Source organism: Myiozetetes cayanensis, unplaced genomic scaffold, assembly GCF_022539395.1.
Source record: "Myiozetetes cayanensis isolate MyiCay16 unplaced genomic scaffold, myiCay2020 scf18, whole genome shotgun sequence".
Lineage (NCBI taxonomy): Eukaryota > Metazoa > Chordata > Aves > Passeriformes > Tyrannidae > Myiozetetes > Myiozetetes cayanensis.
The window spans coordinates 3422783-3436699 of record NW_026087389.1 but is presented as its reverse complement, the minus strand read 5'-3'; the positions used below and the strand labels follow the sequence as shown (position 1 = coordinate 3436699).

At 41.6% G+C, this 13917-nt stretch overlaps 1 protein-coding gene across 3 annotated transcripts in view; it reads right to left on the bottom strand.

Moving 5' to 3' along the window:
• Window positions 1–13917, bottom strand: part of PDZRN3 (PDZ domain containing ring finger 3) — a 134522-nt gene that overhangs the window by 13886 nt on the left and 106719 nt on the right. For all 3 annotated transcript variants that reach the window (XM_050313187.1, XM_050313188.1, XM_050313189.1), the window contains one exon: window positions 1372–1625. In XM_050313187.1, coding sequence (XP_050169144.1) covers window positions 1372–1625 — 254 coding nt within the window. The remainder of the gene's footprint in view (window positions 1–1371; window positions 1626–13917) is intronic.

Below are 13917 nucleotides of genomic sequence, written 5' to 3'. Positions count from 1 at the left end.
CCCCATCCAACCTGACCTTTAACACTTTCAGGGATGGGCATCCACCACCTTGGGAAACCTGTTCCAGGGCTTCACCACCCTCACAGGGAAGAATTTAATCCTAAATGATGCACCAGGAATTAATCTTTACCGTTTTCTTAATGTAACTGGTTTTGAAGTTGGCAGGTTGGAGGTACTGAAAATCCCCCTTGCAGCTGTGGTTGGGGATGGGCAGTGTCAGGGCTCTGAGAATAATCATGTCCTCTCCATGGTGCTCTAAGCCCTGCTGTTTGTTCACTGCAAGCAGGCTCAAATACAGGCTTTTGTCAAATATTTCCACCAAATTGTGCTGCTGTGCCTGGATTTTCAATGGGCTGGGAACAGGTGGCCATGCTGGAATATCTGCTGGAACCATCTTTCAAGTACCAGCAGAGTCACGAAAAGGAACAGACACCGCACACAGAATCCCAATTCCAGGCTGAACGTGGGAATGTTCACGTGCCAGGAAAGTCACTCAGGAGCAGCACAGGATCAGTGCCTGTTTGTGGCCAAACCCCATTTCCTAGGAGTGCTGACAGGGATGTCTGGAGAGGTGCACTGGGTGGGTGTGTGTGTGTGTTGATGGATAATTCTGCACACCAGTCCTGCCTCTCACTGTGTGCAGCATCACCCCAAAGCCAGGTACCGCTGTGCCTTGACCACATCAGCCCCTCACACACAGCAACTGGGACAGCAGGAATCCTTTCTGCCCCTTGTTCCCTGTGGAGATGCGTGTCAGGATGACAGGCAATTTGCAGGGGTTCCTCGGGGAGCTGTTTTCCTCTCGAACAGCATGTGAGGGCGGGGGGTGTGTGCGCCAGGAGATAATTGTCATTTGTATTTGTAAGTACAAAAGCATCAAATTACCATTAACAATAATTAAAATTTGATTCTAAAACATCCTTGACAACACTGGTAAGTAATTTTAGGCCTAGAAAATAACTTATTTGAGTAACAGCGCTGCAGGGTTATAATAAAGTAATTAATACGCTGGAACAGAACGTAGCAGCTCTTAGCATTACACAATTTATGGCAGCCATAAAAAATAAAGTTAAAACATAAGCAACCCAAAGAGGCAGTGAGAGGAATTACAAAATGCAATAACTTTATCCATCAAATGCCAGCAAAAAAAAATGAGCTTTATGAGGCCATGTTGTGACTCAGTGGCATTACTCATGTGAGTAATGGCTTGCTAATGTGAAGGAAAAATGAAAATGTTGTGAGTTATGGCCGAAGGGCTGTATGAATCCTGGCTGCTCCTGGGAGCACACGTTCACCAGCAAGTAAAGGTAAGTTTGTGAACTATGTTAAGGAACACAAGGATTTTTCAAGGGCTTCACAACCGTGACTTACTCTTCAGGCAGCAGGTACGGGTCCAGCACGGAGACGGGAGGGGTGGGAGAGCCCATCTTGCTCAGAGCCATGATGTGTTCGAAGGTGATGTCTGTCTGGGTGCCCACATCCACCAGCTGGGAGTCGTGAGCAGGAGGGAAGGCCTTGGAGCGCGGGGTCCTCCTCAGCACCTGCACCACGATGGGCTCCTTGGCTGTTTTGAAAGCCTCCACCGCCTGCTCGTGAGTGGCCCTGGACAAATCCTTCCCATTGACCTGCAGGGGAGAGACATCGTCAGCAAGGGTTGGTTTGGGCTGTTTATCCGCAAGCCTCAGCTTCCATCTCAAGGTATCTGCAGCCAGTGCTAGGAAGGATTTCTGCAATGTTGTGCATCTCTCATTTTCCCCTTTCACTTCAGTAACTTCACAAACTCTCTGCTCTGCTTTTTGTTTTGAAAAAGATTTTATCAGGCTTGCTCTTTGAGCTGAAGTACAAACCAGCATCCCATTTGTTTCTTGCAGATTAGAAGTCCCCCAGCCCTTGTTCAAACAGAACAAGTTATTGATTCCACTGTAATTTTTCTAGTTTTTGTGGGTTTTAGCCTTGTAACCTTTTGGCTGAACAGAACTGAAATGACAAAACTATTTTTTTGTGTCTGATAAACAATTGTTCAGATGAAAGATGATGGTGGTACTCAGTCACTGCAATAAAAACCTCCATTTTAGAGTAGTGAACAGAAATAATACTAAACATGCCAGGCCTTGGAAGGTGGGGGCCTGAGAAGAAAACTGGGACACAGGTCCCTCCCATCTCAAAGGAGTAGTGAATCTTTTTTTTCACAGGAGCAAACCCAAAATGAGACATTCGATTTTAAACACAGATTCAAATCTCTGGCAATCAGAGATGTCCTTCCTGATCCAGAGAGCCCTCCCAAATCACTGTGGCTTTGCATTTAGCTCACACTTCCTTCCTTCCTCGCATGGTTTCTCATGAATCCTTCCTCAAGTCCCTAAGTCTACCAAGGGCAGTGAAAGAGATGAGCTCATATTTGTCAGAGTTTTTACAAAGCTGCCAAACCGTAATTTTAATTTCGAGTTTTGGTTCGTGAGAAATTTTAATGTTTCTGTGTCTCTTTGACCGTAAGGTTTGTAATTTTAAGGGAGCTAAACACAAAGAACACTGTGGAGCAAATTCCAAAAGGAGTTCAGTCCTGTGTTTAAAGGACTGAATTTATGTTTACTTCCTGTTGTTTCCAGCCTAAAATGGAGATCTGGCTTGTTTGTTGAGAAATCTGCAAACCCAAAACCTCTATGGGCTTATATGCAAAAAGATATATGCAAACTGTTGGCAACTTGATACAGATGGAAAAAAATTTAAAAAAGACCAATTACAGAGAAGCTGCCCAGAGTAACTTTGTGAAAGCTGATAGTGAAATTACAATCTCAGAGCATCATGCTATGGTGGATCTGTTACCATGTTCTTTGGACTGGGACAAGTGTTGGCTGGCTCAGAGATAAACTGCAATTTGAGATGCTACTGGCACTGACAGCGAGAGCCCCTGTGGTATCAGTCCTTCTCATCAATGCTTTAATTTCACATCATTCTTCCCTGGGAGGGTGGGCAGGCCCTGGCACAGGTTGCCCAGAGAAGCTGTGGCTGCCCCATCCCTGGAAGTGTCCAAGGCCAGGTTGGACGGGGCTTGGAACGAGAGGGTCTTTAATGTCCTTCAACCCAAACCATTCTGTGACCAAGGACCATTCTTTGCCTATATATTTTCTTTCTGAATGATGCCTTACACTGTACTCTTCCCAGTCAGACACTGTGCACTTGATAATCTGTATTATTGTATCCATAACCACAGGCACGAGTCTCTCTCAGTGGCAGTGATTGCTTTCTGCATGGAAAAGTAGCATATTTTTTCCAAGGCATAAAAATAATGAATTGCCTTGATTGGACACAGTTACAGTAGCCTCAGGTGCTAGTGGTGGCTGCTGCTTTGTCATTTAATCACTTTGTACATGTCTGAAACGTACACTAATGTGGTGACTCTGCCACATTAGCTTCTGGAATATGATTGAGAACTCTAAAATACACGTCCAGACTCTCTCATCTTTACTTGTGTCACGCTGCCCTCAGTTCACACTGTGCAGTGCCACGTTTAGTCTCATTAAAGTAAGTGGGGCACTGAATGAGTAACATTACTCAGCCAGTAACTAAATTTAGCCCTTACTTAACATATTGCCCACAGCAAAAAGCTGGGTGCTAATAAAGAGGGTTAGCTCGAGTGCAGAATAGATTGAAAAGGCTAAATTCCTGCTGAATTACCCTGTGCACATAACACTTCCTAGGCTGTCATCTTTGGTTTATCTCAGAGGGGTGATGGCACCAAGTTTTTTTGTTAAGCCAGCTGAGGATGGAAGGTGTTAGCATGGCATTTACACTACACAAACACTCACCCTGCACACCACTGCTCACAGTAATGCACAGCATGTAAAGTTTGGCCCGGTCAAATTAAATATCATTAACTCGCCCAATTGAGCAGATTACTTTTTAAAAGAGTTTGTACAGCTGTAAAATTAAGTTCAGCGTGATGTTTTCTCTGGGAAAAAAAAAAAAAAAGGAAATCCTGATTATGGTTTGGGTTTTATTATTTGCCTAAATTAAACGTCGCAAGTTTTACTGTGTGCATCCTAATTTTTATTTTTTTAAATAAACAACTAAATCCAACAAACAATCAAATTAAAAGAATCTAAATTGCAGCATGTAGTGTTTTTCAGAAATGTGCTCAGAATAACTCCTGAGCAGGAAACTATTCATATGAGATGCTTTCTTACATCTTTATGGTAAAACCTGGTAAAATCCTGCGAAGGACAGACTTCCAGTTTATTCCCAAATGTTACAATGAACTTGGATCACAGTTTAGTACATGCCTGCAATTTAGTTTAGGTTCCTTTGGGCACTTTATTTATGCAAACCCATGGACTGGCATCCTCTTTGTGCTCTCCTATGTAATTGTTACATAAATAACCATAACTTCAAAGACAGGTTGATGTCATGCAGGGAACAGGCCCTAAGTTGGACTGTATCATAAATTGTTACTACAGGAATTATTTCCAAGTAGTTTCCCGACTATGTTTCCTGCAAGCTGATAATGCCCAGAGACATCACTATTAACCATTTAGATCCTGCATGTGGGAGGATGGAGGAAAATGCAACGATGCAAAAATATGCTTTAAAAGTGGTTTACAGTAGGGAATTACACTCTCTGAACCTGGCTCCTAAAAACCTGCAGCAACTGCCACATCATGTGGTAAATACTGAGCAGTGAATAGTTTGTAATTACTTTTTTCCCAGTATTTTCCATCCCACCACACAAATAATATAATTTTCCATTGAAGGACACGAGGATGGAAGAGCTAAATATTTGGATAATAAAAAGCAGTAATTCTCAAGTCTGCTTATGTATAGTAGAGAAAAATTGCTTTTTGGTCTAGAAAAAGTAGCAGGTATTGGTATTTTATTTTTAGTAGCAGAAAAATCCCGTGGAAGAAAAATATACTGGGATCATCTCAATAGTCTGATTTATGGGGTCTGTGTACAGTTAGCACTTGTGGCTAATCCTGAGCCTAGATAATAGGTGATACTAAGATATTTACCTTCTATATTGAAAATTTGTCACAACTGACAAACAATTACTGCCACTGCTTAAAAGCCAATAAATATATCTGTACAGCCTTGCTTTGTTAAAAAAAAAAAAAGGTGGCTTTATATTCATAGACTTTATTCCTAATGCTGCTGAATTGTGCTCAGCAATTTTTTCCCTTATAGTTACATCTGAAATAACACAGAAAAAAAAAAAATCATGCATATGAATGCTTCAAGAAGACTGCCAAAAACTACAAATATGCATAATTTCTTAGGAAAGTGCCATGTGACAGAGACAATGGGATCTTTCATGGCACAAAAGATGGATAAATTAACTTGTCTGAAATGGTGAAATGCTTAGCTTTTGGACCTTCTTTGCATTGGGAATATATTGAATATGGAGAAAGCTGCAGTTAAACTGCAGTGTCTGGAGTCAAACTGAGCTGAATGGGCCCTGATGAAATTCGTGGGGAAGCCAGATAGTAGGTTTAGCCACTGCATGAGACATGGAGATAAATACTCTGAATTAAGGCCAGACAGTAAATAAGGAAGGTATGCTTCAATTTTTTAATAGAAACTATGTAATGAGTACGAAATAGAATGATATTTATAGTATTTTGATTTATAGCATATACTGTATGTTATATTCTTCTGCACACAAGCAGGCTGCAGAGAGGATGCCACTAAAATCTACATTGGAAAGGCAAGGAGAAATCTACAGATAAACACGGCATAATCCTGTCAGGGAGGTCTGTGTCTCCTAGAAGTTTTCTTTTAACACTTGGAATAAAAATAAAATAGTCCCCTGAGCCTGATTTGATGCTCACTAAAGTGCCTGGGAGTTCTACCTTTGCAAAGCCTCAGCTCAGGCTCTGACTGGGAGATGCCCCAACAGCAAAGTGAGGTGTCAGGAAGCAGAGCATGGCACTGGAATTCCACTGGCATGGCCAATCTGTGATCATGGAAAGGAGAATGCTCTCATGGTTAGTTAAGGTAAAATGTGACTGTGTATTTGTAATTGAGCAAAAGAGATGATGCAAGAAGGTAGAACAGACACAAACCCAAATGGATGGTCCCACCAAACAGATAAATGGAAATGATGTCTTAAACTCTCAATTTGATCACGGGGCTTTCATTAATTGCTACCTTCAGGAAGTAAATTGTGAGAAAAAGAGACAGGAATTAATAAACAGGGAAAAAAAATAACCAATATGCTGTATCTGACCCCAAATGGATGCAGCAGATGGACTTCACTGTGGAACCCTAAGCATCAGGTGGAACTGCCGAGGAACATCCCACGACAGTTCAGGAGGTGTGAACACAACAAACACAGTGTTAAATATAGTTTAAAAGACTCAACTTCTAAGAACGTAAAAGGCTGGAAATGTCTGAGTGCTACCTCAGAGATAAAGGAATATGGGCAGTAGGATGTTGTGGGGTGTAGTGGTGGGAAGACCCACGTGTCTTCTTGAGTTTGTTTTGGAATCTCTCTCAAGCTGGGAACTGTGTTAGGTAGCATTTCAGATGCCACAGTAGCCATGGCCACTGGAAAGGGGCAATGAACAAACCCAGGAAAAATCCTCATGTCTCTTTTAGGCTTGTAAAGAATCTGCACTGCTTTACTAGGACATGGCTTTCCATGTAATTTTCCGGTGCTGCAAAGTGTGGAAGGTATTGGATGTACAACGGCTTCTCCCTGTGTCAGAGCTGTGTGAGGCATTTGGCATCCTTCCTGTTGACATCTCCTTCTTCCTCTATTCATTCTGGGTATGCCACAGCAAAATACCTTTTGCAAGGACAGATTTTCTCGTGTTTTGTACCTTACATATGTGCCATTACCTTAACAATTATTCTGCTGAGAGGTTTGGGATCCTCCAGCAATTCCTGAGCCAACTGCCACTGTTTAGATGTTAAAATTTCCAGCCAAATCGTCCTGAGGTCAGAATTGGCACAGGGTTGGGAGGCTGGAGCCCTCCAGCCTTCACGCTGTGAGGACAAGGCTGGACCTCCTGTGAAATCAGTGGGAGTTTGCAGCCAAGACTGTGCTGACAGAATTGTTCTCTGTTACTAGAAAACACACTCTTATTTTTATTTGAGGTATGAGGCAAGAGAGCACACACTTGTGCTATTACATAAATGTCATTTTATCAAGGGCTGCTGCCTAATTATTGAGCAAGGTAAGTGATTTACATGTTTTAGTCCTCTGGGAGGGCAGAGAAGACAAATTAATTGCCACTTTTTAATGGCAGGCATAAATTAGGGGCTTTCAGGTACATCAAAATATGTCACTTGTTTACATGGACAAAATTTCCTCCTGGTTCCCACCATTTCTTGCTGCTTTTTCCTTCTGAAAATTTTCTGGAAACCCCAATACTGGTTCTTTCCCTGTGACAGCACAACTTACACACCTGGGTTATTTACACAAGAAAGGTGTCCCTGGAAGTGATTCCCAGTTTCCTACTTGCAGGAGCACAAACCTCTGGGAGCCTGGAGAAGGGAAGCAGGGGCAGTAGGACAGGGCTGTGCTAGGAAGGGACTGGCACAAGGGAATGAGGGGAGGATGCTCAGTGAATGGAGGTGAGGAATTCTGCATTCAGGACAGAGCAAACATCATCTGCAACAGCACAGATGAAGTAACTCTGGACACTGGCAGAAGTAGTTACTGAAAGGACGAGAAAGCCAGAAAATCCCTGTGCATGCGTTTACTGAGTGTAGTTATAATCACTTATAATTACTTATTTTTGTTGAAGCAGTGTGTAACGTTTGTTGGATGCTGCTATACCACACAGAACAAACTAGAAACGTTCCAGTAAAAGAAAATTATTTTTTTTCCATCAAGTTAGGCTGATTTCTAAGGGTTTAATGCCATGAATGGTAAACATTTGCATGCACTGTACAGCTTGACAGCTCTCCTACGCCTCACAAATGTCACAGAGGAAAAAAACTTTTTTTGCCTAAGAATGAGTAAGCAGCTTTTCTTTGTAGAAATTCATGCAAATCCTTGGGAAGTGCCCTATAAAAATGCTAGTTCTGTTAGACTACAGACGTCTGTGCTCCATTTAAAACACTCTTTATGGTCTGATTCACTTCTTTAGCAAGTTCTTAAGAAGTCTGCATATTAAGGAAAAGCAGCACAACTTTAAAGATTTTTATAGAAGCTAGAGCAGCAAAAAGCCTATTTTCTAAACCCCCTTTTCCTCAGGAATTGGAGAAAGAAGGTTCGAAATATAGGTTAATTCTTCTTGCAGCTCCATTTAATCCCTCTTTTATTTCCCTCATATGTACAGTCTCCCTCTCTTTCAAAAACCCAGAATTATATTGTTTAGTAATAGACTGTTTCCATGTGTGTGCATTTCCCTTCTGCCTTGTGAGCCATCCATGACAAAATAGTTAAGACCAAGGAAAAATTCTTTCACTCAAGAGCACAGAATACATTTGTTCTCTAAACCGTTAACTTGCAAATGGAAAATCTTGGGAGAAAGACCCTGGAAATAAAGGAATTTTTATTTTGCTAGCAATTAGCACATGTACCTATTAACAAGGCAGCACTAGTGCTGCCTGCAGAATACTAAAACGTGCTGCTCTTGCCTGGGTTCTCAGGCTTTGCTCCTGTGGATCACAACTCAAAATAAAACCACAGGGAATTTTATCATTTGTTTCAATGAAAACACATTGAGAGCAGTGCTGGGGCTTCTGGGACTCCTGTGCTTTCTCTGAAAGCAAAGTTTGGTTGGAGCCCTTTTTTTCTTAAATGTGCATCAATCACAATGAATGAGTTTATAGCAGGGCAGAAATACTCTTCCATATTTCTGCTTCAAAGTGATCTTATGTGTATCAGTTCGTGGTTTAATAACCCAGGTCCATCTAAAACACTGAAGTTTTCAGGCCTCCCCTCTTAATGACTCTTTCTGCCATTTCAGCAGCTTGACCCAGAGGGAGACAATCAGTGGTATCTCTGAGAGAGGTACAAATGACAGCCATAAATAATCATGAATTACTAATGACTGTGATTCAGCAAGTGCAATTACCTGATTTCTCACAACCTTTCAGCTTTGCCCACCTCTAACACTGCACTTCCAGTGTGGCACCCCAGGAAATGCTCTTACCCTTCTCACATGTGCTCCTCCCCAGAGGCAAAACCTATCTCTGGGGATTAATTTAGGGCAGCAAAGTACAGATTTTTATGAATGAGAACTTGTTAAAAAGCTGTGTATTCTATATCTATGTCTCAAGTAACACACCATGATAGTAAACAGCACGAAAAAGTTAATCTGTTGAGTTGAGGGTGCAATGTTACCTGGACTCAAGCTACACTGGAGTAACATAAGAAACCAATTTTTGTACTGAATCGGACCAGAAGTCCCCATAGACCAGCCCCTTTCTCCCACAGTGCCATGCAGAGGGTGCTTTGAGAATGGTCTAAGAAAAAGGCACATTTGGAAGGAACTTTCCCCTATCATGGCCTTCCAGCACCTACAGCTCACACAGTTCAGTAGAGCAATATTTAACACCTCACCTCAGTTAAAATCAGAGTTCTACAAGGTGGTGCACAGACCAGGCCTTCAAACAGTAATTATTTTAGTAGCATATCAGCCTATGCAAACACACAACAAAAGCCAGTGCTGCTTCTGGAGATGTGCTCCGAGCAAACAGACAAAAGGAATATTGAACAGATGAGAAGATGAAACACAGAACAAGTCAGAGATCTGCCTGAGGTCGCGTGAGAGCATCTCCCAGACACCGTGTTTAAGGCCATTCTAATTCCCAGCATTCTCATTTCTGCACTGTTGTTCACTGTTTGCAGTTTTTGAGCCCATCCTCCCATTCCCTCCCTGTGGGTCCCTTCCAGCTCAGAGCACTCCGTGATTCTGTCGGGCGATTGCTCGGTGTAAATGCACCTGACCCATGAAAGTGGATGAGCCAAACGTGCTTTTACACTGAGTGCAGTTACCCTTTCTGTGAAGAGAACTCTTACTTCCTCAGTGTTCCCAAGGAACCTGATGGATCTGATGGTAGGTTTGAGACATGGCATGACCTCACTAAGGTGCTGTCTCAGTGTAAAGCCAGGAGATATTTCAGCAATTATAAATGAAATAAAACGCTTCATTCCTGTGCCAGTGGACAACATGACCAATCACCCACGTGTCCCTGTCCAGGATTGTCACTGTAGGGACACAAGGAAGAAAACACTGCCATGATTCTAACCATTTGTATTCTGGATGGTGGCATCTGGCATTTTTGCCTAAAGATACCCTGCCTTAGATAGGAAGCTCTCCTTCAATAACCACTGGCCAAAGTAGTCAATATTGTAGTATGGTTTAAAGTTTATGCTTTAAATATTTGATATTATTTATTCTGCCCCTCTCCTGTCAAATCCCTGACTTGTTACCAAGTTCAGGAGGGTCAGCTGGATCTGCTCCCATTTACCCACTGAGTACTCTGCAAGGACCAGACCAGTGTACACATAACTCTAGAGGTGTTCTGCTGTGGTGAAAATGAAGCCTGACCTTTTGTTTCATTATTAATCAACACAGCAAAACACATTTATCAAATCTGCACTTTTTCATTACTCCATATGTTTCCTTGTTCCCAGCCCATGTCTGACATGTGACAGAAAAGCCCAGAGTGATCGTCCCTGGTGCCTTCTCCCTTGTGACTTCTTGCCACCTGCTTCATAGGATTAAACAGATGTATAAGTGTAAAGCGTTACAAAACTCATCCCTTCAAGCGTTTATCACTTCTAAAAAATCCAAACAAACCCAAGCTATGGCTAAGCATTTTATCTGCCCAGTGTAAAGAAAAAAGGCACCATAGATTTTAGGAAGATTATGAAGCAGTAAGTAAGATATTTCATGTGCAGAGTAGGTCAAATTATCCATTTATATCACAGGTGACATCGGGCACTTGTTTATTTCATATCACATCTTGTTTATGTTCCCTTAATGGCCAGACTATTCCTTTAACTTTACAATAAAAAGTATCTTCCAGAGAAATCCTAACAGAGGCATTGCATTATTCATCATCAAGTGATGAGGAAAATTTCAATTGCCAGTTTCTGGTAAATGTCTAATTAGGAAAGGGGACTTGTGAGCCACAGACAGGCGCCACGATCATTAAAGGGCAGTTTTCTGAAGATTATGAGTCTCCAGTCTGTCAAGCAGAGTTTTTCTGCGGCTGAACTAATTTAGCAGCAGAAAACCCTGTCTAGAACAAAGGCCTTGGAATTAACATCTTGTTTAAGCAAATACATACCTACTTTGAAGTAAGTGGTGATAGGTCCACAACTGTTACTGAGGTCAAGCTCAATGGTAGTGAAGTGACAGAACAGAACTTCAACACTAGTCTTAATTTCAGCTGCAGCACAGGCTGCACATACAGAGCACTTGAAGCCATACACTGTATTTCAAGTAGAGCAGTTTCTTATAATTGGCATAACCACTTTGGTCTTAACATGGAAAACTACTGAAATGTAGAGCAACTAATTCTCTGGCTGCCCAATTAAATTTGAGGGTGTGAAAAGCATATGTACAGAGGCAATTATTTCTGTTTTCCAAATCTTACAGTTTTGATTAGATTTTTTTTTTTTTTTTTTTTTAGCTGAATGTTTATTTTGGCAAGCTTCACTTTGGCCCTGATTTGGGTTAACATCATTGCTCAGTAGGTTTAGGTCTAGTTAGACTGTTTCCTTGAATCAGACTTTCTTAATGATTGATTGCTTTAGTCTTGTTTTTGCAAGTCTGAACATGTGAATGGAATTCTAATGGAGAAGGGAACTGCATGGGTGATCAGCTCAGTGCAACTGGTTTTTGTGGGAGTTCTGCTGGAGAACAGGCTCCTCTCAAGTGATGCTGCTGGAATCTGCCAGTGGAACACAGTGTTGGTTTGTTCCTCATCACCACTGCCCTCTCATTAGCACAGCAATTTGTATCTGACCTTGGTGCTTATGTAACCTTGGCCACATCACATCCCAGCCTAGTTTAAAAGACAGATCCAGCCTGCCCACTATTGTTTTTACCAGCACTGTCATTTTTACTTGTCCCAGGGCTGTGCCAGGCCAAGAACATGTGAGATGGGCTTTCAAGTTACCGACACGCTAAAAGGTCACTGCAACAACTGTTTATTTATATGTGAACTTTAGTATTTGTGAAAGGTGCCAGCTCAACAATCAGAGAGCAGGAATCTTCTGACCTCGGCTCATCTGAACCAAGGGCAGTGGCAACATGAGCTTGTTTCCTGCCAGCATTTCTGTCCTTGTTCTGAAGGGACAGCCTGGAGGAAGGGATTAGTCTCCACACTCATTTATTGCATGGTTTCTGAGCTGGAAGTGCCAGTTTTGATGGGCTGTTTATATGACATCTTCCCAGCGTGAGAACTGGATGAACTCCATCATCTTAAATCCCAGGACAAAGGTCTGAGAGTTGCCCATGCGGTTTTGGAGTCATCTGTGATTTAAAATTCTTTGTTCATGTTCTTGGAAATTCTTCTAGTGGAAGGTGTCCCTGCCCATAGCAGGGGGTTGGAAGGAGATGATCTTTAAGGTCCCTTCCAACCCAAACCATTCTATGATGAATCCATAAAATACTGTATTCATTTAGCAAATTATTTTGCTGTGTGCTTTCCTCCCAAACTACATGTAACATGTGCTGAGTGCGAAATAGGTACTGAGAAAGTTATTTAAATTGAGAGCTTAAATATTTTTTTTAGGTTATTTTATAAACATAACTTTATCTCAAATGACTCAACCTTCTGTAAGTTTCCCTCAGTGGAGGTTACTTTTTGGTCCCCTTGGAACTTTCCTACAAAGGGAAAAGCCCTTATTTCTGTTATTGTTTGTGTAGAAGCTGATAACACTGAAAAAAGCACGCTGGAAAACTGGTGTGAAACATCCAATTTTCTGTTCTTCTTCCTTTCCCCTTCTCCCTCTGTTTTCACAACCTTTAAAACGTTCTGAAGAAGATTTCCACTTAACCCAAACATCTAACAGCATATAATTACTGCATTTCCTATGCCGCATGCAGCCAGGAAGTAAACCTTGGGACACATCTAAACCAGGACACACATCCCGAGTGTGCCAGGAGCACCCTGACTGTTCTGCATCAGGATTCCAAGCTGCCACAGCCCCCTCTGTATTTGTACCACAGAGCATTGATATGCACAGCTACAACGGGCTGTAATGACGAGGTGTCTTAATTTGGTTTTTATTACGTGATTAAAGGTACAATAAGGTAAGTGCTCAACAAGAGGGAAGACCATTGTTCTGCATCATTAAGCTCACAGCGGCCCAAAAAGAAATTGTAGGCAATGTGCCAAAGCCCTTAATGAAGAGGATCTCTTTGAATTATCTATGGATGAGGAAAGGATAAAGCCTGAGCCCTGGTATATTTGATCCTCTTTGTGCTCACTGTTAGGAGGACTTACAGAGCCAGCCGTACCGGACCTTCTGGAATTGTAATTTTTTGAGGCATTAATTTCCCAGCCACACTAAAGCTCTTGGAATAATAGAGAAAGTGAAGCTATGTACTATTATTAATTCTTTCAAGTGTTTTCTGAATTCCTGCATCTCGGAGTCGTGAACTTTCAAACAAAAAGGCTAAGGGGATTTATTTGTAATAATGCTCAATATTCCCTAAAACCAAGTTATGCAAATTTTGTCTAACTTAGACTTCTTAAATGGCAATGTCATCTTATCACATGATATTAGGGTTACATGGATGACAAAATATAAAAACACTGTGAGAGGCCTTTTCTACTGTTGGTATATTTTAAAAGTTTTCTACTCTGCAATTTTAAATGACAGTGTTCCTTCATCTCCCTCACTGTTAAATTTTAAGTGATTGCTCCGATGTGTAGGTTACATGAGGACCTCTTTTTATAGTTACAGTGACATATAATTATCTGGATGTGCTCCATAAGCTATAGAAT